The sequence below is a fragment of the Primulina tabacum genome, chromosome 13, assembly GCF_025594145.1.
Source record: "Primulina tabacum isolate GXHZ01 chromosome 13, ASM2559414v2, whole genome shotgun sequence".
NCBI classification, from domain to species: domain Eukaryota; kingdom Viridiplantae; phylum Streptophyta; class Magnoliopsida; order Lamiales; family Gesneriaceae; genus Primulina; species Primulina tabacum.
In genome coordinates, this window is record NC_134562.1 from 762695 (window position 1) to 786835 (window position 24141).

Consider the following 24141-nt stretch of genomic DNA (forward strand, 5'->3'; position numbering starts at 1 on the left):
ATATGGTGTCAATCAAATGCCAACATCTTTGTATTCGGGGTATTTTTTAAAAAAAAAATTTTGAACAACATTTAATTAATTAAATTTTTTTATTTATATTCACATCCGAGTTGAGGTTCAATCTTGATAAAATAATTCATCAGTTCAACTAATTATCATGGTTGTTGACAGGAATATACGATGAAGTGGTAGAATCGTTAAAATACTCGACTTCTCTGAGAGTAGATCTATACTAATTAATTTTTGTGAACATCTTGCAAAAAAAAATTTAAAAATCGGCCCACTGAAGAGAGAGGGAGAGAGGGCGGGGGATCTCCGATCATCTTCCACCGACGCTTATTAAACTCTAATAATCATGTCCTTGAACATGAAAACCTTGACGCAGGCCTTAGCCAATGCATCTGCTGTCATCGAGAAGACCGTCCAAACCACCGTTCAAGAAGTCACCGGTCTACCTAGGCCCATGCGGGACTACCTCCTCCTAGATCCGATCGGCCCCGCCCTCGCCTGGAAATTATACTCCGCCAAGTCGCGTGACGGCCACGCGCCATCTGTCTACCCAACCCCGTATGCGTCTGGGTTTTGGATAAGAAAGCTCTCTCCGACGCGCGGCAGCGGGCTGGCCTTTCCAAGGCCGCCGAAGATGCCTTTATGGATGTCATACGGGCCGATGCGGCCCGGATCGTTAGGTTGAGGCATCCTGGGGTCGTGCATGTTGTTCAGGCTCTGGATGAGAGTAAAAACGCCATGGCTATGGTCACCGAGCCTCTCTTTGCGTCCGCCGCCAATGCACTGGGGAATGTGGAGAATATTTCGACGGTGCCAAAGGAGCTTAAGGGAATGGTAATTCTGCACAAGTGGTGACTTCTTTTTGCATGGATTATCACCGTAGCCTCAAGAAATAAATATGATGATATTGCTCATCAATTTTGGCTTCTTTAGCTAATTCTATGAATTAATACTACTAGTAAACTGTAATACGACCGGAAAAGAGAAGATAATTGGTAGTTCTTTCAATTTATAATTTTTGTTGATATTTGGCAAACTGTGAATCCTGATTGCGTTGGAATCTTACTGTAGGCAAACCTCTAACCAGGTCTCAACCACGCCATGATTTTCTATTGGAATGGCCTTTAGAATAGGGCAAGCTAAGAGATCTATAATTGCATAAAGAGCATAAGGATTATCAATTGGAATTCCCTGTTCAAATATCTTTTTACATTCACAAATTGTCAAATAGATAACTCTATGATTCAAGCATCTGCCTATTGTCCTGCATATTTTAGAGATATTGTGGAGATAGACTTTGAAATATGTGTCACAAGGCTTTTCACCTTGGCACTTCTAATTTCCTTTTTATTTTATCTGTTTTAAGGGCTTGTTTCGTTCAATTAGTTATAATTCTAGTTGTTGTCTGATGTCATCAACTTCTACTTGTTGAAATTTAGGGGAAAGCAATGCACTTTTTCCTATTCATATTTCGCTCACAAAGCTTTCAAAGGATTTACTATTATTTGTATTTATTTCGTCGTGCAGGAAATGGGATTGCTGGAAGTGAAACATGGTCTGCTCCAGATTGCGGAGACGTTGGACTTCCTTCATAATAATGCACGCCTTATCCACAGGGGTTTGGCACCTGAGGTATGATTTTTGGTCTCCAGATGAATTTTTATTTTCATGCATTTTCTTTCTTGCCATTTCTTTGTTCTCTTTGGTTTTAATAGAAAGATCCACTTGTCATTCTCTGTATTTACTATTTACCTAATGAATTTTGGAAAGAAAAAACGTAGTAAGTGATGATTCTATGAGGGAGCACCTTAACAGGTTCGGCATTGAGTATTTTGTTTTATGTTGGAAGAAAAGGAATGGTGCGTCAATTTACTATCTGCTCTTGTCCATAACCATCTCTCAACACATACCAATTTGAACTGATATTTGTGTTTAACTATATATTGCCTTGGTATTATTTTCAATGTAAGCATTAAACAGTGTGTTACCCTTAGATAATGGGTGGCTGATTCCTTCACTGCTTTTCTCTATTACAGAGTGTCCTTATAACATCTAATGGAGCTTGGAAACTTGGGGGTTTTGGTTTCACAATTTCAACTGATATGTCGTCCAATGATTCTGCCAACATTCAGGCATTCCATTATGCTGTGAGTACCAGACTTGTGACTTAGGGGATAATATATCCGTGCATTCTTCTTTTTGCTCTTTGAGAAAGCAATTTCTGTGCCTGTGTCTGCACGCACAAGCACATGTATATATGTATCTTGTGGTGATACTTATGAAAAAGTAAAATTAAGAACCAAATGTTGTTTCTATACCTGATTGGGTGACTAAGACTTGTGACTCAATGAGAGAGAGTATATATATATATAAAAGAACTCTGAGTTTTTCAAATTAGCTTAGCATGTTGGAGGCTGTCTGGTCTTGAGTTCTGGAAAAAAATTCTTGAGCGAGATGAGTGTCTAGTTTTGTCTACCATTTAAGCGAGAGGTTTTTATATTCTATCCACATACTTGGGTAAGGCTCTGAAGGTATTTGTCCATTTGATAGGGTTCTATTTTGTCAATCACAATGTTTTGCAGTCATTGCTAATCATTATCTGTTATTATTACATAAGTGAGTCAATTTGTTTTGATATGAACGTGAATAATGCATGATATATTATTCTGATCATTATTTTTCAATAGGAATACGATGTAGAAGATTCTATTCTTCCCCTGCAGCCATCAATAAATTACACTGCCCCTGAATTGGTTCGAAGTAAAACATCTTCAGTTGGTTGTGCATCTGATATTTTCAGCTTCGCGTGCCTTGCTTACCACTTGATAGCTTGGAAGCCATTATTTGATTGTCACAACAATGTGAAGATGGTATTTTCTTGTTCTTTCTCTCTAATTTTTATTATGCTACGCTACTGAATGATCTCCTGCTTTTGTTGTGTCTGGTCAAGTTGGATTTTTTCCGGTCATCTCATCTCCTAGGCCAATTTTAGTGTCATCTTCATTACTTAGTGCAGATTTTTTGTTGTTATTCTTAATTCTTTTGTTTTACTTCTTTTACTGAAGTACATGCTAGTGTTCTCAGTTATTTGTCTTCACATTTTTCTATTGATTTTGGTTTAGATGTAGTTGAGTTTGATCAAGATTTTCACGTGCTCCTGTTGAGAGATTTATATGGGAGCTTGTCAGCTAGGTTTTGGAATAATCAATTTTGCGTAAAACAATCTCGACAATGATATGGTCTTGAAATGCACTTATGGTCGTCCAATAGGGTTTTTAATTTAGCTTAAAATACTGTATGGAAGCACATATACGAATTTCTTAATTTTTTTGTTACTATTATTTGCATTTTTATTTAAAGCCAATTTCCTCTTGTTACTAGCATTGGTCCACACCGTCTTGTTCTTGTTGAGTTTGGTGGGTTCAGGTAGCTTATAAGACACCAAATATTATTGACTAGTCTCAACATCAATTCTGTAATTTTTCACTGTTTTAAGGCAGTTAAGGTGGAATTCATTAGACGCAGGTGCCAAACATTTTAGTTTCAGTTAAAAACAAAACAAATTTTGGAAAAATATCTACCTTCAGGAACTAATCTTGATGCATTTATATATTTTATTTGTGAAAAACTGAGTCGTTATTCATGTTGGGAAAATTCTTTCTAACAAGCATATTCTTGCTTTGAGATTAATTACTTCTGGCCGACTGTTTGCTGCAGTATACGAATAGTTTGACTTACCTAACCAGTGAGGCCTTCTCCACCATTCCAAAGGAGCTAGTTCCTGATTTACTGAGGATGCTTTCTACAAACCAAGCTTTGAGGCCAACCGCGATGGATTTTACAGGTTAGGTTTGGTGCCTTGTCTGTTCTTGATATTTTCAATTCAAGATTTGTATAATTGAATCCCTTGTTTTGTTTGGTGCATGTTCGGATTATTTGAATATCTATCTGCACTAAGAGAGAGCAAGTCATAAGAACTAATTTTCGGATTCCAAGTGTCCTATTTTTAATATGTACTGTAAAATAAGAGTACTTGGTGGTAGTTTTGGAAATGTGACATCTTTAAATATTTATCTGTATCTGTTACTGTATCTTAAACTCTGTTATCATCTATAACGGCAAGGAGAAATGTTATAAACTACAAATGTATCCTTAAATATATGAAATTGCAGTACTGCCATTCTCTTCTCTTTGCTGTATATTAACCTTGCTAATTTTAATTCTTCACTTCATTGTGATTTCTCTGTAAAATATATCACTATATATAGTATCGGAGGATCTTATATTGGCCAGCATGGCCTTTTTAGTGAACACAAAACGTGCACACGTTGATTGAGCTTTTATTGCAATGTAAAATTCCCAATAAAAGTAAATCTTCTATGCTGGGAATAAATCGCAAGTACACGAATCAAGTTATAATATAGTGTACAAAGTACGAGTATCGTTCTCACATATATTGATTAGAAAAATTTAACTGAAACGAAAAGTGAATTAATTAATAAACGAAATTGAAAGTCAAATAAAAAAATTTAACAAACACAATATAAATAAATTAAAATACTGAACGAACAATTGTTAGGATATGGTTTCACATATCCCTCAATTTTCTCTAGTGATTGAATTTCAATTCATAAGCCATGTTTTTTACGAGATTCTCTAATTTATCAATATACTATGTGGAACTATATTAATCTAGTTGACAAATGCAATAATCAAGTGTCTGTGTTATTAACAATTGCAATAACATTAACGAACCGTTGAGTCCTCTAGTTTACAACCTATTGAACTATGGCTATCAACATGTATCCAACCTCAAATGTCTATGTAAGTTCTAAATTCATGAATTATGTTACCAATCTTGTTATGTCACAATTATAACATATAAAATCACTTCGAAATTGATCGTGTTCCAAAGATAAATAAAAATCAATAACATAATCAAGTAGCAATCTTAAAAAAAATTCTAAACATAGATGTTTGAGGGTATGATCCTTTGAATCCTAGCTAAAAGAAAAGAAGAGAAAACATTGTTGAGTTTCGCTCGAATTCTTGTGCTCCCCCCCTTCTCTCGCTTTAAAACCTTTTCTTACGGCTACTGCTTCTTGTCAATCTGATGAATAAGGGCTACTCCTCAGTAATGCATCTAAAAATCCATCAAAGTAGGAAACAAAATCATCCAACAAATCTTTCCATATCGAGTCGCGCATTCGAAAGTAACAGTCCTAGCGCGACTTCCACTGTCCGCATCCTCGAAGATTCATCCCGGCGCGCTTACTGCCCTAGCGCGATGTTCACTACTCTAACTTTTCACTTTTCATGCATTCGCACTGGGGCGGTCGAAAATGCCTGTCCTAGGACGACTTCTTCTGTCCAACTTCTCCAGTTTTCTCTTAATTCCATCTTTTCCTACTCTTTTTCCTACAAATCAATTAACCGATGTGAAGGGCGACCTATATGCATAAATTATGTCTAAAATAAATGAAACCCGGACTGAACACGATAAACTAATGGAAAAATGGACTAAAAACAACACAATAAAATATGCAAAAACGATACCTATCATACGTATTACATAAGGCCCTGCTGCCAGTATATATATTAGGGTCTAAAAAAACTACTTTGGTGAAGGTGTAAGACTGGAAAAGCTTTAACTCTAATTATAATAGTTTAATGACGCAGAAAATCTAGATACAATCTTTTTTATTTTTTTAGAGCATATGAGATCTAGTGCATTTTTGAACTAAACACTATCAAGTTTATGCAATCAAAATTCAAATAGTTATTAAGCATTAAAGGTTTTATCATTTTTCTTTTGATAATTAAATTTTTCACTTTCATCTTTGCCGTTGCATAAGTCAGTCAGTTAAAAATTATTATATGTTAAATATCATTCTACCACTATTTAACTTGATTCTTTGGCATGTATGAATAAACATACAGCAGGTATGCATATAATATTTTTAATATACAAGTATCAAACAATTGTGCCTAAAAAATAATCCAGAAGCTCACAAAAGCTTGGAAGCCCATAAGCAAAAGCCCAACAGATGAAAGCCCAGGAGAGTTGTAGTTGGCCTAGGAAAAGCACGACGCGACGAGTCAAAGCCACTACCGAACATGGAAGATCGTGGAGAGATCGTGGAATACAACCTAAATTAACTTGCGGAATGTGACAAAAAGCAAGGAAAAGAATCAGAAGAGGGATCGACAAATCAACACATCAAGCTACAGCAAAACTCTGCAGAATTCTATGTCAATTTTATGTCTGTGCATTTCAACTCCTAGTTCACTAGCAAAGTCTTCTAAATAATCCATATGTTCACCAATCTTACTTGTAAAAACGTTGATCAAGTACATAGCAACATAATAAGATTTGATTTTAATGGATTCCTTCTGTAATGCAATTACATTTTTCAACCAAATTCTTAGTTTTGAAGTTATAGCCGAGGGAATTAGAACTAACAGTTGAATCGGGACACACATAGCTTGACAAAGAAGTCGGATCATTTCTATATTTGGCACGATCACGTGCCTGGCACGCCCCACAATTTTCGTGATAAACAAATTGGCACGCCCAGTGGGAGAAAATAGTCAGATGATTATGTCCTTTTAGCCTCATTTAAACGCATGAAAGTTCTCACAGAAAGTCATTCTGATGACGTGGAAGAAATTCCCCTAGCGACTGGCTCTCATTCTCAAGTAATAACCATTTTATTCCTCTTTTAGTTATCATTTGGATCTCACTTCTCCCCTGTCATTGTAGGATCTATCAGCACGACGAGCGATGGTCTCTTTGGTCATAGAGACCTTGGACTTCGATTTCAGTTTCCTATATTCAGGACCATCTCATGCGGCCTCTTCTTCAAATCTCCCTTCTAGCTTGGAGCTAGCCACTGCAAAAAGCTTCATTGCGGCATTTCCTGAATACGAACCTTAATGCATTAGGGGCCATGGAAAAAGCCATTGTTTTATCCGTTGCATCCATACTGAAAAGCAGTCCTGATTTTCCTCAAACCCCACTTTATGATATTTTAAATAATCTCCCTTCCATGTTTTCAGCTTTCCAAGATTCGAGCCTCACTTGCTCGGAAACTTTGATCCGAATGGCAGACTTCAAAGCGCAAAAAAGGAAGTTGGACAGTATGCTTACAGAGAGAAAGGCTATTTTAACGAACCTCCAACAGAAAAATGCGGACTTTGATTCTAAGGAAGAGCTGGTAAAGAAATTGGAGGCCGAACTTGCTCAGCATAAATTCGACATAATGGCCCTTTTACTTGACTGCTTTTCAGTATGGATGCGGCGGATAAAACAGTGGCTTTCTCCATGGCCCCTAGTGCATTAAGGTTCATATTCAAGAAATGCCGCAGTGAAGTTTTTGGAGTGGCTAGCTCCAAGCCAGAAGAGAGATTTGAAGAAGAGGCCGCATGAGATGGTCCTGAATCCAGGAAACTGAAATCGAAGTTCAAGGTTTCTTCGACCAAAGAGACCATTGCTCGTCGTGCTGATAGATCCTACAATGACAGGGGAGAAGTGAGATCCAAATGATAACTAAAAGAGGAATAAAATGGTTATTACCTGAGAATGAGAGCCAGTCGCTATGGGAATTTCTTCCACGTCATCAGAATGACTTTCCATGAGGACTTTCCTACGTTTAAGTGAGGCCAAAAGAGTGGCCAAATGGACATAATCATCTGACTCAATTTCTTGATCAGCCGAAGGGCCATAGGCTGAGGAGGAGTCATCATTTTCCACTATCAAGATTGGGCGGAGGTTTGCTTCATCTCCTTGCCCTTTTTATCGTTCTGAGTAGCCGATAAATCCAGGGCCTGTCGAGGATTTTGAGAATCTACGATCCAATCATAGAACATTTTTAGTTTCTTCTTCCTGTGCGCTATATGTTGTCATTGATGTGGCACTTGTCACTTCTTTGTGAGATGGAATGAATCTTGCCATTTTTGAGTTTATGACTTGCCAAAATTCTAGAAAATGGGATCTCATCCTCAATGAATTTGGTGGAGCATCACAATTCCTTGTGCATGGTCTGACCTATTAGCAAGGAGATGAACGACTAAGTTCACTAAAGAAGAGATGGAAGCCGCCACAACTTCCGAGTGGAAAGCCAAAATGCAGCAGCTGGTGAACGAAGTGCAGTCTCAGAAGTTGTGGGATATCGATGGAGCTAAGTAATATTTGAGGAGGAATGTGGAGGTAACGAGGAAGAAGAGTTATAAATGGAGGATTTAATCTTAGATCGACAGTCGGAGACAGATGGTTCATAAAGATGGAATAGATGAGAAGTATTATACAAAGTAGGTTGGATGACCACTTTGGTTAGTTTTGTCATATTGACTCCTAAGAAGTTTCTGTAAATATGTAAGGAATAGGCTTTTAAGCCATTCCTTGCTGAAGTTTGTAAATAATGATGAAGCATTTGTGAATAAATAAAAATACTTGCTCATGGAGTCCGCTGTAGTTAATAAATTTTTGGTAGAATGTTTGTTGTGTTAGTTGGGCAAATCGATGACAAAGTGAAGTTCATTTAGTGCATGTCTTGAAACTTCAGTGAACATTATTCGAAAAATGTTGTTTAGCTGTTGGTTTGTGACAAATGTTGACTTGCGTTATTTGCGTCAATATTGAAGGTGTTCAACTTTTATAAAATTTTGGCAGAGTTTCCTTTGTAAATGTAACATGCCAAAAATATAAATGCCTGCAAACAAATCCCAAGCAACAGATACAAAGACAACAATGTATTTTAACAGCAAAGTTGGCTTTTTAGCCACTTTCCAACATTCACGAAACAAAAACAAGGTAAGCCAAATCATGGCAAACAAGTGCAAAAAAGTACACCTACTATCCCTAGCCTACGTATTTTATTTCTTTTCAATGTGCATGGCGCTCCATACGTATATGCTCAGCCGTTTGCAGAAATATTTATCAAAGCTTGGTAATTTTCTTTCGGATTGGCCAGCTGCACTACCATGAGGATTTTCCATCTCTATTGGTTTTTAAGAAAATGGGATCTCATCCTCAATGAATTTGGTGAAGCATCACAATTCTTTGTGTTGGTGCATTTCTTGTAAGCATATGAAAGATTACATAATTGCACAAGCTATGGACCAAGCTCTGAATATGCACACCAAGGGAGCCGTTCTGTTGAGGTGCAAGCAGTGGGTGTTACGAGGTGTTACTCATCAAAAACTCATTCGGACATATTCACAAACACCTTGAGTGCAACATGAAATGTGACATATTCTAAAATGTTTTGTGATGGAGGAATGGAAAAAATGGTGAAATATACCTACCTTGAGCAGATGTGACTTGATGTAAAGAAGATTGATGATGACAATTTTCAGAAACTTGGATGGCATCACAAAGGCGATGTAATCGACGGTTTCTTCGGAAAGATCGGTAGGTGTCGATGGAGATTTGGGGGAAGGAAATGAGGAAGAAAGAGATAAGGATGGGGTTCAGGGAATGCACAATCAGATATAACTTGTTGGAGGAAGAACATGTGTAGAACCATTCCTTTCAACCATATGATTCTACGCTGAGCTCTGAATAGCTAGAAGATCGAACAAAGCAAAGACATAGCCAACGTAGCCCACTGGGCCGAATTGGTCAAATTAGCCAAATAGCCAAAATGGGCCAAATTCTCCATTGGCCCAAATTGGTTAGGGGGCAATTGTTGTGCCTAAAAAAAAATCCAGAAACCCACAAAAGCTTGGAAGCCTATAAGCAAAAGCCCAACAGATGAAAGCCCAGGAGAGTTGCAGTTGGCCTAGGAAAAGCACGACGCGACGAGTTAAAGCCACTAACCAACATGAAAGATCGTGGAGAGATCGTGGAATACATCCTAAACTAACATGCGGAATATGACAAAAAGCAAGGAAAATAATCAGAAGAGGGATCGACAAATCAACACAACAAGCTACAGCAAAACTCTGCAGAATTCTATGTCAATTTTATGTCTGTTCATTTCAACTCCTAGTTCCAGTAGCAAAGTCTTCTAAATATTCCATATGTTCACCAATCTTCCTTGTAAAAAAGATGATCAAGTACATAGCAAAATAATTAGATTTGATGTTATTAATGGATTCCTTCTTTAATTTCAATTACATTTTTCGACCAAATTCTTAGTTTTGAAGTCATAGCCGAGAGAATTAGAACTAACGGTCGAATCGGGACACACATCGCTTGACAAAGAAGTCGGATCATTTCTATATTTGGCTACGATCACGTGTCTGGCACGCCCCACAATTTTCGTGATAAACACAAACATTAAAGTTTTCGTATATTTTTTTTAATTAATCATTTGTATCATTTCTTCTTGCCGTTGTATGAATCAGTATCAGTCAAAATTGTTGTAATTTAATTTCATTTACCATTCTTGGACTTGATCGAATAATATGTTCTAAATAACTTTGTGACAAAGAAAGTGCAGCGTGTGTGCTTTGTTTCACTTGTAGTTAAAATAATTGAGAGTGAACAATCACTAGCTTTATTTTGTGTTGCGTTTAATAAGTTATTTTAGATTTGTGTTGCATGATATAAGTGAGATTCTTGTACTCTGCAGACTATAACTTTACTATACATGCTTCCTGATTGCCGGTTCATCTTTTTTCAGGGAGGACACCAGGTTGCGAGCTCTTCGCTTCCTGGATCACTTGCTTGTACGGAATTCTTCACTTGCATATTTGTGACATGCTTTTTCTAATGTTACATGATACAGTTGTATGAAATGAAACCGGAAATGATTGCTTGCAGGAGAGAGACAACATGCAGAAATCTGATTTTCTGAAAGCATTATCTGACATGTGGAAAGATTTTGACTCTCGTGTGCTGCGGTATAAGGTTTGAGATTTTGCGTATTTCATCAATGCACTTCAAATTTTAGTAATTTCTTGTCACTTGTGTTTTTGCTGGCACAATACAGTTTCTGTTCAGTATCCATATTTCATATTGTTTAGTTGTGGCTTTCAAGATGCTTTTCTATTCAAGATGACTTCAGCAGCCTTTCTCACTAAAGCCCAAAAGGATGACTTAAAACTAGCTCTGCCTTCTCTGTTCGTGGTCTCTGGTTGTTATGGGCTTTTATGGGTTATAATAGGGTTTGGGTTTGGGTTTGGGTTTGGGTTTGTATGTAATAATGGACATGTTAAAATTTAAAATGGGCTGGGGTTAGTCATTTTGTGCTCTCGAATTATAAGGGGGCATGGGGTAGTTATTTAGGTAGGTTGAAACGTCTACTTATTTTAAAATTCTAGTGATCATTTTTTTAAATGCAATGGCCGAAACCATGTCTACATAAATACATAAAATTCGAAATAAGTTAAAATTATGAAAAGCGCAACCAATCTAAACAATTACCCGTTTAAAAATATAAGGGGGGTGTATTCATTCTATACTTTCAAAGACTTTTAATGACTTTTTTTAAATGATGGACTTTTGTGGAGTTGATGGATTTTTATTGACTTTTATGGAATCTCATAGAATTGTAAAACAAATTTATAGACTCTTATAGACTTTTTTTCAAGATTTTTGTAGACTTTTGTAAACTTTTTCATAGAATTATGTGAATTTTGTAATTTATAATTGTGATTTATTTTTATTAATTTTTTTAAAATAATGAAAAACGACAAATGAACTATCCAATTTATTGAAATTAAAATTTAAATTCTTTATATCAATTCTACGTATTAATGAACAATATTTTTATAAGTTCATAATAAAATTTTATTAAAAGAACACTCAAAATAATGAGTAGTCTTTTATAAAAAAAATCTAATCATTAGTGACAATTTGATCAACATCGTTTCACATTCCATTTGCTATGTTATTCCCTCCATGCATTAGCATTTGCTCGTTGTTGTTTTTGAGTATTAAATAACTGATCAAAGTCGTCACCTTCATAAAACTGTGCTGATGAAGACAATTGTGCTTTATTATCTGGTTCAATTTGAAATTCATCAAATTGACACTTTTTTCAAAGAAAATTTTGTAATATAGCACATTTCAATACAAGCCATGTTAGCGGTAGGAAAAAAATACCGAATTTTCGGTATACCGAGATTATCGTAACAAAAAAATATTGAATTTATCAAATTTTAAGTATACCGAAAATTTCGGTACAGTAACAATACCGAATTTTTCGGTACGGTAACGGTATGCAATTTGAAAATTTTGGTATAAACTGAAATACCGAAAAAGTATACAAAAATTTTAAAATATATAATATTTTAAAACAATAAATTATAAATTTTTTTAAAATATAAGGTTTTTTCGGTTCGGTATACCGAAAATTACAGTATATTATCGGTATGAATTTGTTTATACAATAATTTAAGATATAGATTAACTATTATTAAAAATCTAATGTTATATAATAATTAATAAAAAATTAAATTTTAATTATGTTTTTAAAAAGTACAAATAAAAAGAAAAATAAATAGATGAGAAAAGAATGAAAGTTTGTATTGAGTATGTGAGTTTGGAAGATTTTTCAATTAAATGTACATCCAAATCTTTGACATTTTATTGTTGCACCTTAGGCTATAATTCTTGTACTTAATAGAATTCCATAGAGCCATTAAAAGTCTATTGACATTTTGAATACATATAGACTTTTGTAGAGTTTTTAAAAGTCAAGTTTGAATACCACATGACTTTTTAAAATTCTACAAAAGTTTACATTGAATACCACTAAACTTTTATAGAGTATATAAAAGTCTAGTTTGAATATCTCTAGACTTTTTGTAATGCCCGAGAATTTGACTATTGTAATCTGAGATGATTTATTGATTATGAACTGAGGTGATTATAGTCGGGCCATTCCGAGATTAGACTGGGCAAAACATATGAAAAGTACAATGTTTGGACATAACTGTTGGCGCCCGAGCGGTAGGAAATGACCGCCCGAGCTCCAGTGTTCAATAAGAATATCATTCGGGCAGAACCTGTGGCGCCCGAGCGGTAGAAAATTACCGCCCGAGCGCCAGTGGATAACAAATGTAAGTCACGGACAGAGGGTTCGGCGATCGAGCGGTAAAGATTGACCGCCCGAGCGCCGACTGAAAGTTAAGAAAAACGAGACACGTTTCTTTATCATGCAAATGGATATATATATATATCATTCCTTCAGTAAAGGGACGAAAGAAAAGAAGGGAAATCAGAAGGAAAGAACCGAGAAAGCTTTGGAAGAAATCCTTACGCCTTATAGTTTGATCCGTCCGTCTGATTTTGAATCCGACTTCGGTACTGTGTTCCTATCGACGTAGGCTACAACTGGACGTAAGTTTTGCTACGTTTTGATATGATTTGGAATTATGGTATTGTCAGAATCTGATAGGATTTATATATGATGTTCTTGACATGTTAGACATCGTATAATCGAAACCGGACTGAAGAATAGATACCATATGGGATTGTTATGATTTTCAGAGTTGAGTTGATTGAGATTTGATATCAGAATTTAATTGTTATCAAATATGAGATGTTAGAATTGATATCTGACTGATATGGTAGTGCTGGATATATTAAAATTATGATGTTATGTTGTTGAAACAGAATTTGATTAAATTCTGATTATATCCAGTATTGATTGAGTGGTGTATTGATATCGTACCCTCAATATTGTTGTCAGATTGAGTAGTGACAGGCTTGGGGTTCGAGACTTCGACAGAGTCAGAGTATCAGAAAGAAAGGTATAAACTAATGTTGAGTTGGGATTGCACAACTCGAGTGAGGTTTGACTCGAGTCTCCCTAAATCACATACTTAGTTTATTGCATTGATATTTGTAATTGATGAGATTGATGTTTGTAGTCTATTGATTTATAGTCACTGCATGTATTGACTACTGATTGTTTAGTCATTGGCTGATTCGCCTAGTCACCGGCTGATTCGTCTGGTTATTGGCTGATTCGTCTAGTTATCGACTGATTCGTCTAAACTTTGGCTGATTCGCTTAATTACTGGCTGATTCGTCTAGTTATTGGTTGATTCGCTTAGTTATTGGCTGATTCGTCAATTCTGCGGCTGTTTCGCCCAGACACTGGATATATGAATTATATCGATGCCGTTTAGGGTTGATTCATTCCTATCGACTGAGATTCGATATAATTATCAATATCCAGACATTGGGATCCCTAGGTTAGAGTTGAGTCGAGTCTGAGACGACGCGTTGTTTGAGTCGAGTATGTGATGACTAGTTGATTTACAGTTTTATATCATTCATGTTTGTTGATTTGCTACATGTTAATGATAACTGTTACATGCTTTTGTATATGTTTCTATATGATTGCATGTTTACATTGTTTATACTGGGATTTATTCTCACCGGAGTTATCCGGCTGTTGTCTTGTTTTGTATGTATGCATGACAACAGGTGGGACAGGCTCAGGGTCGAGGAGATGAGGAAAGATCGTGATTAGAGTGGAGGCTCCGGAATTGGATTAGAGATATGGTTGGACACTTGATATTAGCTGTTAAACCTTAGTTGAATAAATGTATGTAGTACAGGATTTGTACTTTTATACTGAGATGTATATATGTTTTATGTCACTACGTTCCGCATCTTAAAAAAAAATTTAGACCTTGTATTACTAATTGATTAATTATTCCCAGAAAGTGATTAAGAACTTGATTAGCGTCCGGGTCCCCACACTTTTAAACTCCATAAAAATTATTAAAAGTCTATAACCAATACACCTCCCTAAAACGTCAAGCATATTAAAATTTGTCAAAACCCTCAGCAAAATATAATCATCAACCATTTAAAAAGCTGTTTAAACGTGTTCCCATAAAATCATATTCTTGCGGAAGAATACAAGGTCCTCGGGTTAACATGTGCCACCAGCTCCGCTCGTTCAGTCATCATCACCTCCAGTCTCCTGATCAAAATGGTTACCTGCATCATTCACACCTAGTGAGTCTAAAAACTCAACACACCTGTAACGTTATAACAAATACATATACATAACAGACAACATGTGAAAAGTACTGTAATAAAGATACGTTTCATGATCTTATAAAATCGTATGCATAATCATGGTCTGTTAAAGCATAAACATTTCATGATCTTAAAAGTGTAAACGTAAACATATCGTATAAAAGCATAACGTGTCAAAACATGTCTCATCCCAATCATCGTATACGTATACATTTTCTTTATTTGAATTCAGTTCATTAGTTGTGACTTTCGTATCAGCTCTATTCGATGGATCCATCTACGTATAACCACGGTACCGGGCGACGGGGACATCAGCGACACTCTCACCCGTCAACTGAGCCTTGGCCTATCATATCATCATATCATGTCAATGAAAATACGATCGTCGGGCTCCTACTGGGGCCTTCTCCCGTAAACATGCTCTCTTTGGGGCCTTTTCCCTCACGATATCTCCAATCATATCATCGTATCATCGTATTAGTCACAACCAACTCTCATCCTTCAAAAACATGTCATCATGTTCATCACTTAATAAAAACATGCATATAGGTAAATTTTCTTTGAAACCAAGCATGCACCGTATTTTTCGTAATTACATAAAAATCATAATCATGATGCATAAACATTTAAAAACATGATAAATTTGTGCTCAGAGCGCTGTCAGGACTAAAATCTCACCCCTTGTGCAAAATGACCATTTTGCCACTGGAAACCCAAAATGACCATTTTACCCTTGGACCTCTAAATTTCGACCCGAAGCTTACTAAACTCCTTAAAACATTCTAAAACATATTTATAAGAATTGCTTAGACGTAAAATCGAGCTCGTTTCAAAACTTAACCGATTCGTTTTAAAACTTGGACCGGAGTCTTGGTTTTAGCCCGAATCAACCTTGAAACTTAACCAAAATTTTCCCAACTTAAACCGTGACTTAAACCTAGATGATCAGCCTATAAACAACCCATTCGAGACCACTTATGACCCACGAAACAAGCCCAAAGGTTGCTGGAAATATCCAGCGTATGCACACAATTTTCACAGCTTGAGCGATTTTATGATAAAAATCATATCTCTCTCATTTCTTATCAGAAAATTACGAATTTACTATCGAATCGAGGATAACACAGAGTGTTGCAAATCATATGTTGAACACATTTCCAGAAAACCAACCTATAAGTCGCAGAATTCAAAATACCGAGGGTGACGGGTTTTGTGACACAGAAATTTCACAGCTTACGCGGCTTTACGATAAAAATCATATCTCCCTCGTTTCTTATCAGAAAAAATCAAATTTGCTATCGAATAGAAGATAACACAGAGTACTACAAATCATTGTGGAACACATTTCCAGAAAACCAACATATAAGTCGCAGAATTCAAAATAACCGAGGGTGATGGGTTTTGTGACACAGAAATTTCACAGCTTGCGCGGATTTACGATAAAAATCATATCTCCCTCGTTTCTTATCATAAAATTACGAATTTGCTATCGAATCGAAGATAACACAGAGTGCTACAAACCATATGTTGAACACATTTTCAGAAAACCAACCTATAAGTCGCAGGATTCAAAATAACCGAGGGTGACGGGTTTTGTGACACAGAAATTTCAAGAAAACCGATCATCGGCCCTCACCAAAACATGACTAACTGGTGACTCCAGCCCCTTGACACCTTAACTCCCAACGTATACAGCCCCTTAACATCTCAAACCGGCAGCCCCTTACAAAAGAAGTCAAGAAAGCGTGAATCGCATCAAAGTGTAGGTGTATTTCATGTCAAAACTATACAAAAACGATACCATATAATAGATCAAAATATTTCTCATACATAAACACACAAACCAAGCATATTATGATATGAATGATGAGAAAAACAAGATTTTGGGCGTGCCTTGATGTGTAGATGCTCAAAAACTCGAAGAAACGCGCGTCGGGGAAGCGTCGGAGGAGCGGGGAGAAGACTTGCTTGAAAGAAAACCAAGGGGCCAATGGATGATGAAGCTTGCTGCTGAAAATAACGTGAGAATGCTGCTGGAAATGGGGTGGGCGGCTGCTGAAGGTTAAGGGGTGTTTAGGGTTGCTAATGAGGGTTATTAAAGGATATAATTAAGCACTAATGGACCCTAATTAAAAATTAAATGGTTTTAAAGGTTTTTGAGCCCATTATGCATTAAAACATATCCATCAAGTCCAATAACACTCTCGAAAAATATTTCGTTTTGATACGTTTTAGAAAATATTGCCCGAGCCCTCAAAAAGTCTCCTGAATCGTTAAAATTTAACCCCCTGTCGGTATAAATACCCAACCAAGGCTCATTTTCAAAAATCATACTTAAAAACACCTCATATTAATTAATTAAAAATAATTACTCCATAAAAATATTTTTCCTTAATATCTCCGGTCTCCGTTACTCGTTCGAACGCGAAATGCAACTTAAAAGCCAATATGCATGAATTAAAACACATATTTATGCAATAAATATTCATTTAATGCATTAAAACAAATTAATAAAATACATAAGAAATTTAATAACTTGCATGCATGTGATTTACGTGAAACTTCAAATTTTCGGAACGTTACATAGGGTGTTATTTTCTTTCAATATTTGCTAGCAGAAATTAGAGCAGGAGAATTGTATTTTTTTCTCTTGTAAAAAGAATTATTTCCTTGGCTGGGTAGAAATATTCAGATTATAGATCCACATTTAGTATTCAATTATGAAATTCTTGTTTTCTGGTTATTTGGAAATTTTGTTTGTAACAATTGGTTTGGCCTGCCTGCGAAAGACGGAGAAACCACATGGCTACCACGACGAGCAATGAAGCAAAACTTAAATCATTAGAGAAAGCAGTGGGGAGCATTGAAGAAAGGGATCAGAAAACCCAAGATGATTTACTAACTATGGAGGGTAAAATAGAGGACATGCGCCAAACATTGATATCTTTGGAAATAAAATCTCTCATGGAACTTTCCAACAATCAATAAGGTTCCAATAGCCCTAATTTGTATGGAAGGAGCAGCAGTATATTGGTGCCGCTGGGTGAAGAAAAGAATACGAAACATTACTGGTTAAAAACTGAGGAACTCATAAGGCGCTTTGGAGTCAGGAAATCAGCAAATCCATATGAATTATTGGCATCTTTAGGGCCAGGGCAGCCGGCAGCAGTACGTCAATGATTATGTGGAACTATTTGAGCAACTGATGGCGCAAGTTGAAGGACTTTCTGAAGAGCAAACGATGGGGTATTTTTCGAGTGGGTTGAACGATGATTTGAGGAGGGCGAGAACACATGGGCCTATGGCAATAATCAGGGCAACAGAATTGACCCGGTTGATAGAGGAAGAGTTGTTGGGTGGAGAAATATGTCCAAAGGGGAGAGTAAGGGTTTATTGACTAATGCATGGCCCACAAATTACAGCCCAAAGCGAGCCCATTACACTCATTGTGGGTGGCCAATTCAGACCGGTGTACACAAATCTAAATTGCGCATGGAAGAAGGGAAATTTAAAAGGGTAAAAGACGATGACCATACCCAATGAATCCTGAGTACTGCCGGAATCCGTCCAGGCGGTGGCAACAACAACTGGCGCAGCAATGGGCAAAATCCAAGAGAGAACGAATCCTATTCTTATCAGGAGTTTCTCATTAGTAAAGAGAAGGGTTTATGCTTTCGTTGTGGGCAAAATTACAGTCCACAACATCAATGTCTGGCCAAATCCTTACGGATCACTATTTTGGCAGAGGATGATGAATTACCCAACGAGGTCAGACCTAGCCTTGAGGAAGTACAGCAGGCTTTGGTGGAGAAGCCGATAAATAGTCATGTTCCAATATATTAGACTTAGCCTTGAGGACATGGCTAATTTTAGGAGGGAGTATTGTTATGGGAATTTATGGGTTATACTAGTAGGTTTGGGTTTGTATGTATGTAATAATGGACATGTGTTAGAATTAAAATGGGCTGGGTTGGTTATTTTGTGGGTGGGAATAAAAAGGGGGCATGAGATAGTTATTTGGGTAGGTGTTATTTTCTTTCAGTTGTTTGCTAGCGGAAGTTAGGGCAGGAGAATTGTATTTTTTTCTCTTGTGAAATGAATTATTTCCTTGGCTGGGTAGAAATTCTCAGCTTATAGATCCAAATTTTAGTATTAAATTCTGAAATTCTTATTTTCTAGTTGTTTGGAAATTTTGTTCGTGACACTGGTCATGACAACTTTGAAGATGCAACGATTTATCAAGTTTTTTTCAAAAATCTTTGCCTTAGGGAGTAGTACTGTAAATTGAACTGCATTTTCTATTATTTTTTATGCAGGTTCTCCCTCCACTTTGTGCAGAACTTCGGAACTTGGTTAGGCAGCCAATTATTCTGCCAATGGTTCTTACAATAGCAGAGTCTCAGGTACTTCAACTTCGTATTCGTAAGTCTCTTGGCTTGATTATATTTACTGTAGCAAATGAGACTTGCTGTGCCTGCTAGCCAGATTAATTCTGCATTTATGTGCTTTCCATAATGGATTATGGCATATTAATGCTTAAATATATGCGGGCAGAATAATTCTGCATTTATATGCTTTCCATAATGGATTATGGCATATTAATGCGTAAATATATGCTCATGAATGTCAACATATTTGAACTGTGATGGAGATAGCGGAGTAATATTTTGTGCTTAATGGTACTTGGTGATTAGATGATTGTGAGTAATTTTAGTTTAGAATAAAAAATATAAATGTGCTTCTTATTATGCATGAGATGGTTCACTGTGATCTGATCTCATGCCATAATTGGATCATTCACTCTGATGTTTTGCTAATATTTACGATGCATAATTTTTAATGATTCTACAAGACCTAAAAGCCAGTATCTTAAAACTGCTGCAGGATAAAAGTGATTTTGAGATATCGAGCCTACCAGCTCTTGTTCCAGTCTTGAATACAGCCTCAGGTGAGACATTATTGCTACTCGTGAAGCATGCTGAGCTTATTATCAACAAGGTAATGAAAATATTTTTCCCCTAAGTTATGAAGTTACATGAAGAACAATTACTCCAGTTTAGATCTGAGCGAAGTTTATGGATAGCTGATGTGAGCAATGAGAAAGTCTTTCGTTTCATGTTCATATGTTCAACGTTGTTAGGAATTAGACGCAGTTGCATGTTATCTGACTTCCATTTGCGTAGTTTGGCTTTGGGTGTGTTGGTATTTATGATCACTTCAAACAAATAGAGTGAGACACTGTAACAACTAAATGATGAAACGGTTACTAACTTAGCAGTAGAAATAAAAAGTGGTTGGAAATAAAATCAGAATAAACTATTCTTTTATATATAAAAACCTTAACAAGCTTTTCAGAGTAAGCTACTCTTTTATATATAAAAACGTGAACAAGATTTTTTTTTATAATTGTTAATATATTACAAATTTGATGAATAATGAATGAGTGAATGGTGCACACAAATAATTTTATTTAACAAATTTGTCTATAGCTGCAACAAAATAACAAAAACAGTTCAATTGCCAGAATTTTTAATTTATGAAAAATTATAACTGAATAATAATCAATTTTCAACAGAACAATGTTTACTTTAAGATATTTGAATTTTTTGAAGTTGATAGAGAGACAATTATGTCACAAGAAGAGTTGCAGCTGTGAAGTTTTATCCGTTCTAATTTTATTTTATTCTTGTTTATGCATGAACATGGGTTGAATAGTTGTGTTAAAATTTGAGCAAAATTTAATGGAGTTATGTAACAAAAATGAGGCTCGTATGGATCATTTTAGGTTGTGCATGTGAATTTGTGTGAAATGAACTCTTCTTGTCTAAGAATGAAAACATTATCATCTGTATGCATCCTGTGTATACAACTTAACTGCATCAGTGGTTCTGTGTACCGTAAATATTGTGGTTACCAGCATATTGTTTATTCAGAAAATTTGAACTTTGAAATGGAAGTATCAGAAATCTTCAGTTCTTGAACTAGTATTTTCTTGTGTTTCTATAGTTGAGGCTTGAGTCTGTGGCAGGATTTTTTGACTCTGACAGGCTAGCCAGGAGCACCTTATTTCTCACATATTGCCCATGCTTGTTAGAGCTTATGATGATACCGATGCCCGCTTGCAAGAGGAAGTACTCAAAAAGACTATCGTACTTGCAAAACAACTGGATGTTCAGGTAGTATATAGTTATATTGAAAGCTCTATATTTGCTGATTTGTTGAGTGGAAGTTAAGGCTGTGTTCAGTTGGGACCTCTCACTAATTACCCAGTAACTATTTTTCTTTTTACTTTTTCAAAGAACTGCATTACAACGTCAGTTACTGCTTCTTACATCAACTTTGATAGTGGATATTATCCAAACACCATTTCCAAATTTTCTTTTCCCACCATTTCATTCGATATCATTTAAGTGGAAGGAGATTGGTAACAGTTACTGGGAATATCTGGAAGACAGCTTGTGAATTGAGCTTTAATTTTATCCAACACCTGAAAAGGATTATCTGGTTTTAGGAACCATTGGTCCCTTATGTCATTAAATTTTCTCTTGCAGGATGGTCAAGCAGGTTGTCTTGCCTCGTGTTCATGGCTTGGCACTTAAAACAACTGTTGCTGCGGTACGTGATATTCTGATTTCAGGTTTCCAACTTATGGTTCACAAAGAAATCAATGTTTTGTAAAGTCTGTAACATGACAACTATGATTCTCCAACTTATTATGTTTCTTTCTTTACCAATAAAATTGAGATATAGTTGTAAGTTCACGTGTGGGCGACATCATGCCTATCCTGACTATAAGATGTTTCTACATATGCTAGCGTTATGTCATTCCTATTTGGTAGTCGCTGGCCAAAGCTACCTTAGAGAGAATCTGAGTACTTGTGTGTTTCATTTACTAATTAATGGTGTAATGAAGTGTCCATTGAAGATCATTCGAGAATCTTATAATTGGTATTGTTGTTTCACCCTTGATATTGTGATATGATGCTGGAGGAAGCAGGGAAACGGTAGTGGTTTTGCTTATTGTTGTAAAGAGCTGTTATCATGGCTATTAAGTAAATTAATATCTTAGGCAGATTTATTTTCTTCTTGTGAAGAAAGATGCGTCAACGTCTCTGTCCTTGCATTCGCAACATGTTCTCGTCTGGATAAGTTCTGGAATTCTCTGTTATTTTTCTCAGATTCTCCCTCTCCTTCCTTATAGGCACAACATTAACCAGAAGTGATCAGTCTATCCTGATTTTATTCTGCTTGCAGGTGAGAGTGAATGCTTTGTTATGCTTTAGCGACATGGTTCACATAGTGGATAAGAAATCTGTTTTAGATATCTTGCAGACTATCCATCAGTGTACTGCTGTTGATCATTCTTCTCCTACACTGATGTGTACTCTCGGGGTTGCAAACTCCATTTTGAAGCAGGTTTGTGATGTTTCAACCAAGTTGGCAGTATGAATGGTTTTGCACGGTCACTTTACCTCCTGCTCTGAACTTACAGTGGCTTCTTTTGTTTCTTTCTACCAGTTTGGCATTGAATTCGTGGCTGAGTATATTCTTCCATTGCTCATACCTCTTCTCATTACTCAGCAACTAAATGTTCAGCAGTTCGCAAAGTATATGCTTTTTGTGAAGGATGCACTGAGGTATCATCTTGTTCCTTGGTAGTAACTATGTTGGTTTCCATTATTTCCATCGGGCATATACGATGTTGCATTTACTTCAGTTACCAACATTCTTTATAAATATGTCTGATATCATCTCCCACCAGAAATTAATTTACCTGCTGCTGCACAGGAAAATTGAAGAAAAGAGAGGAGTAACTTTGACGGATGCTGGAGTTTCAGAAGTAAGAACATTGCCAGCATTTGAGGGGCGTCCATCAGGACAAATGAATAAATCTGCTTCCAATATCCCATCTATTCCTAAGCGCAGTTCATCATGGGATGAAGATTGGTTGCCTGCCAGAGTAGCTCCAACAGCCATACAATCTATAACCACGACATCAAAAACTCAACCTTCAGTACAAAGTCAGCCTGTTCAAGTTAACTCTAGATATTCCAGGTCTTCAACATCATCTATCGCCTCCACTCAGGAACCACCTTCTTCGTGTCCTGCAGTTGATGTTGAATGGCCTCCTCAATCTCTATCAGGTGTCACAATTCAATTAGGTGATATAGAAAAGCTAGATGTAAATAAAGGTGCATCACCAAATTCAACTTTGGATACAATTGATCCTTTTGCTAACTGGCCACCACGGCCTAGTGGCACTTCAAGTGTTTTAAGCTCTTTAAACAATGGCACCACAGCATCTACAGCTAACGATTATGGTCTCAGCAATAGTGCAACTACCAATGGTTTGAGCATACAATCTGCTTCTTGGGCGTCCAGCTTGCAATCTTCTTCCGAGTTTGAAAGATAGAATCAGGGAAGTAGTAAACCGGCACATGTAGGTAATCTTAGTGGTGGTGGCCCAAGTTCACAGAATTCACTTGGGTTTATGAAGCAAAATAATGGAATTTCAGCCATCGGTTCATCCTCTGAGAGAGCTGCAGATTTGGGATCAATCTTTGCTGTCAACAAGAATGAGAAAGCTGCACCAAGACTTGCTCCTCCTCCTGCGGCTGCTGTTGGTAAAGTTAGAGGACGTGGGAGGGGAAGTGAATGGCAAGTTGGGTCATCCAGCCAAATGAAATTTCAGCAGCCACTATTGGACTTGCTGTAGTTGCGGCATTGATCACAACTATTTCTTCTTGTCTGTACAAGACTAGGTGTGTTGAAAAGTTACAGATGAACAAAATTTTCGAGTGATCATATGGTTGCAATCTGTTGCTGCCAATGCTGATTCATTCAGGCGCCTCTTCGGACGGTGATGCTTATGACCGAGTGGCGCATACTTGCTTGTGTCAAATTTTCTTTTGTTCTTTCTTTATTTTTGTGTTTATAGTAAATTGATTTGTTGTTGTTTTATAACGAAATGTAAGAGCCTGCAATAAGTTAAATACTCGATTTCAGATGAAATTTCTTGCTTGTTACTTGCCAATGTGCACAGCCAAAAAAATTTTATTTTACTACTGAATAATTTTCTTAATTATTGATGATTTACTGAGGTAGCTTAAGTTAAATCCGTAAACTGAATATTACAAATTTATGTTATTAAAACGATGGGGATCCTTTTGTTCAAAAAAATA

The 24141-nt window shown here is 36.4% G+C and overlaps 3 protein-coding genes and 2 long non-coding RNA genes across 6 annotated transcripts in view; 2 read left to right on the forward strand and 3 right to left on the reverse strand.

The window, feature by feature from the left end:
• LOC142522134 (uncharacterized) overlaps window positions 1-24008 on the reverse strand; it is a 36251-nt gene extending 12243 nt beyond the window's left edge. Inside the window, exon 1 of the long non-coding RNA XR_012814387.1 lies at window positions 23692-24008. This is a non-coding gene — a long non-coding RNA (uncharacterized LOC142522134). The remainder of the gene's footprint in view (window positions 1-23691) is intronic.
• LOC142522132 (SCY1-like protein 2 A) lies at window positions 110-19363 on the forward strand. The gene is given in 9 exon segments (XM_075625284.1): window positions 110-565; window positions 568-843; window positions 1537-1641; window positions 2046-2156; window positions 2697-2879; window positions 3727-3853; window positions 10638-10683; window positions 10778-10864; window positions 19276-19363. Coding segments are annotated over 8 exon segments (1092 nt in total). The 5' UTR covers window positions 110-355; the 3' UTR covers window positions 10812-10864; window positions 19276-19363.
• On the reverse strand, window positions 6960-8676 carry LOC142522133 (uncharacterized). The gene is made up of 2 exons (XM_075625285.1): window positions 7586-8676; window positions 6960-7521 (listed from the first exon to the last, which is right to left on the reverse strand). The coding sequence occupies exons 1-2, from the start codon at window positions 7643-7645 to the stop codon at window positions 7213-7215; spliced, it is 369 nt and encodes a 122-aa protein (XP_075481400.1). The 5' UTR covers window positions 7646-8676; the 3' UTR covers window positions 6960-7212.
• On the reverse strand, window positions 14691-18618 carry LOC142522135 (uncharacterized). The gene is made up of 2 exons (XR_012814388.1): window positions 18496-18618; window positions 14691-14917 (listed from the first exon to the last, which is right to left on the reverse strand). It is a non-coding gene; the product is annotated as an uncharacterized LOC142522135 (long non-coding RNA).
• Window positions 18987-23698, forward strand: LOC142522131 (SCY1-like protein 2 B). Of its 2 annotated transcripts, none has more exons than XM_075625281.1 (7): window positions 18987-19362; window positions 19844-19957; window positions 20966-21135; window positions 21511-21574; window positions 22214-22375; window positions 22478-22596; window positions 22748-23698. In XM_075625281.1, exons 1-7 carry the CDS (start codon window positions 19270-19272, stop codon window positions 23370-23372), a joined length of 1347 nt encoding a protein of 448 aa, XP_075481396.1. In that variant the 5' UTR covers window positions 18987-19269; the 3' UTR covers window positions 23373-23698. The 2 variants fall into 2 exon arrangements, with proteins under 2 accessions (XP_075481396.1, XP_075481397.1); XM_075625282.1 differs by having other exon boundaries at window positions 19146-19362; window positions 21007-21135.
• Window positions 24009-24141: the final 133 nt, after the last annotated feature.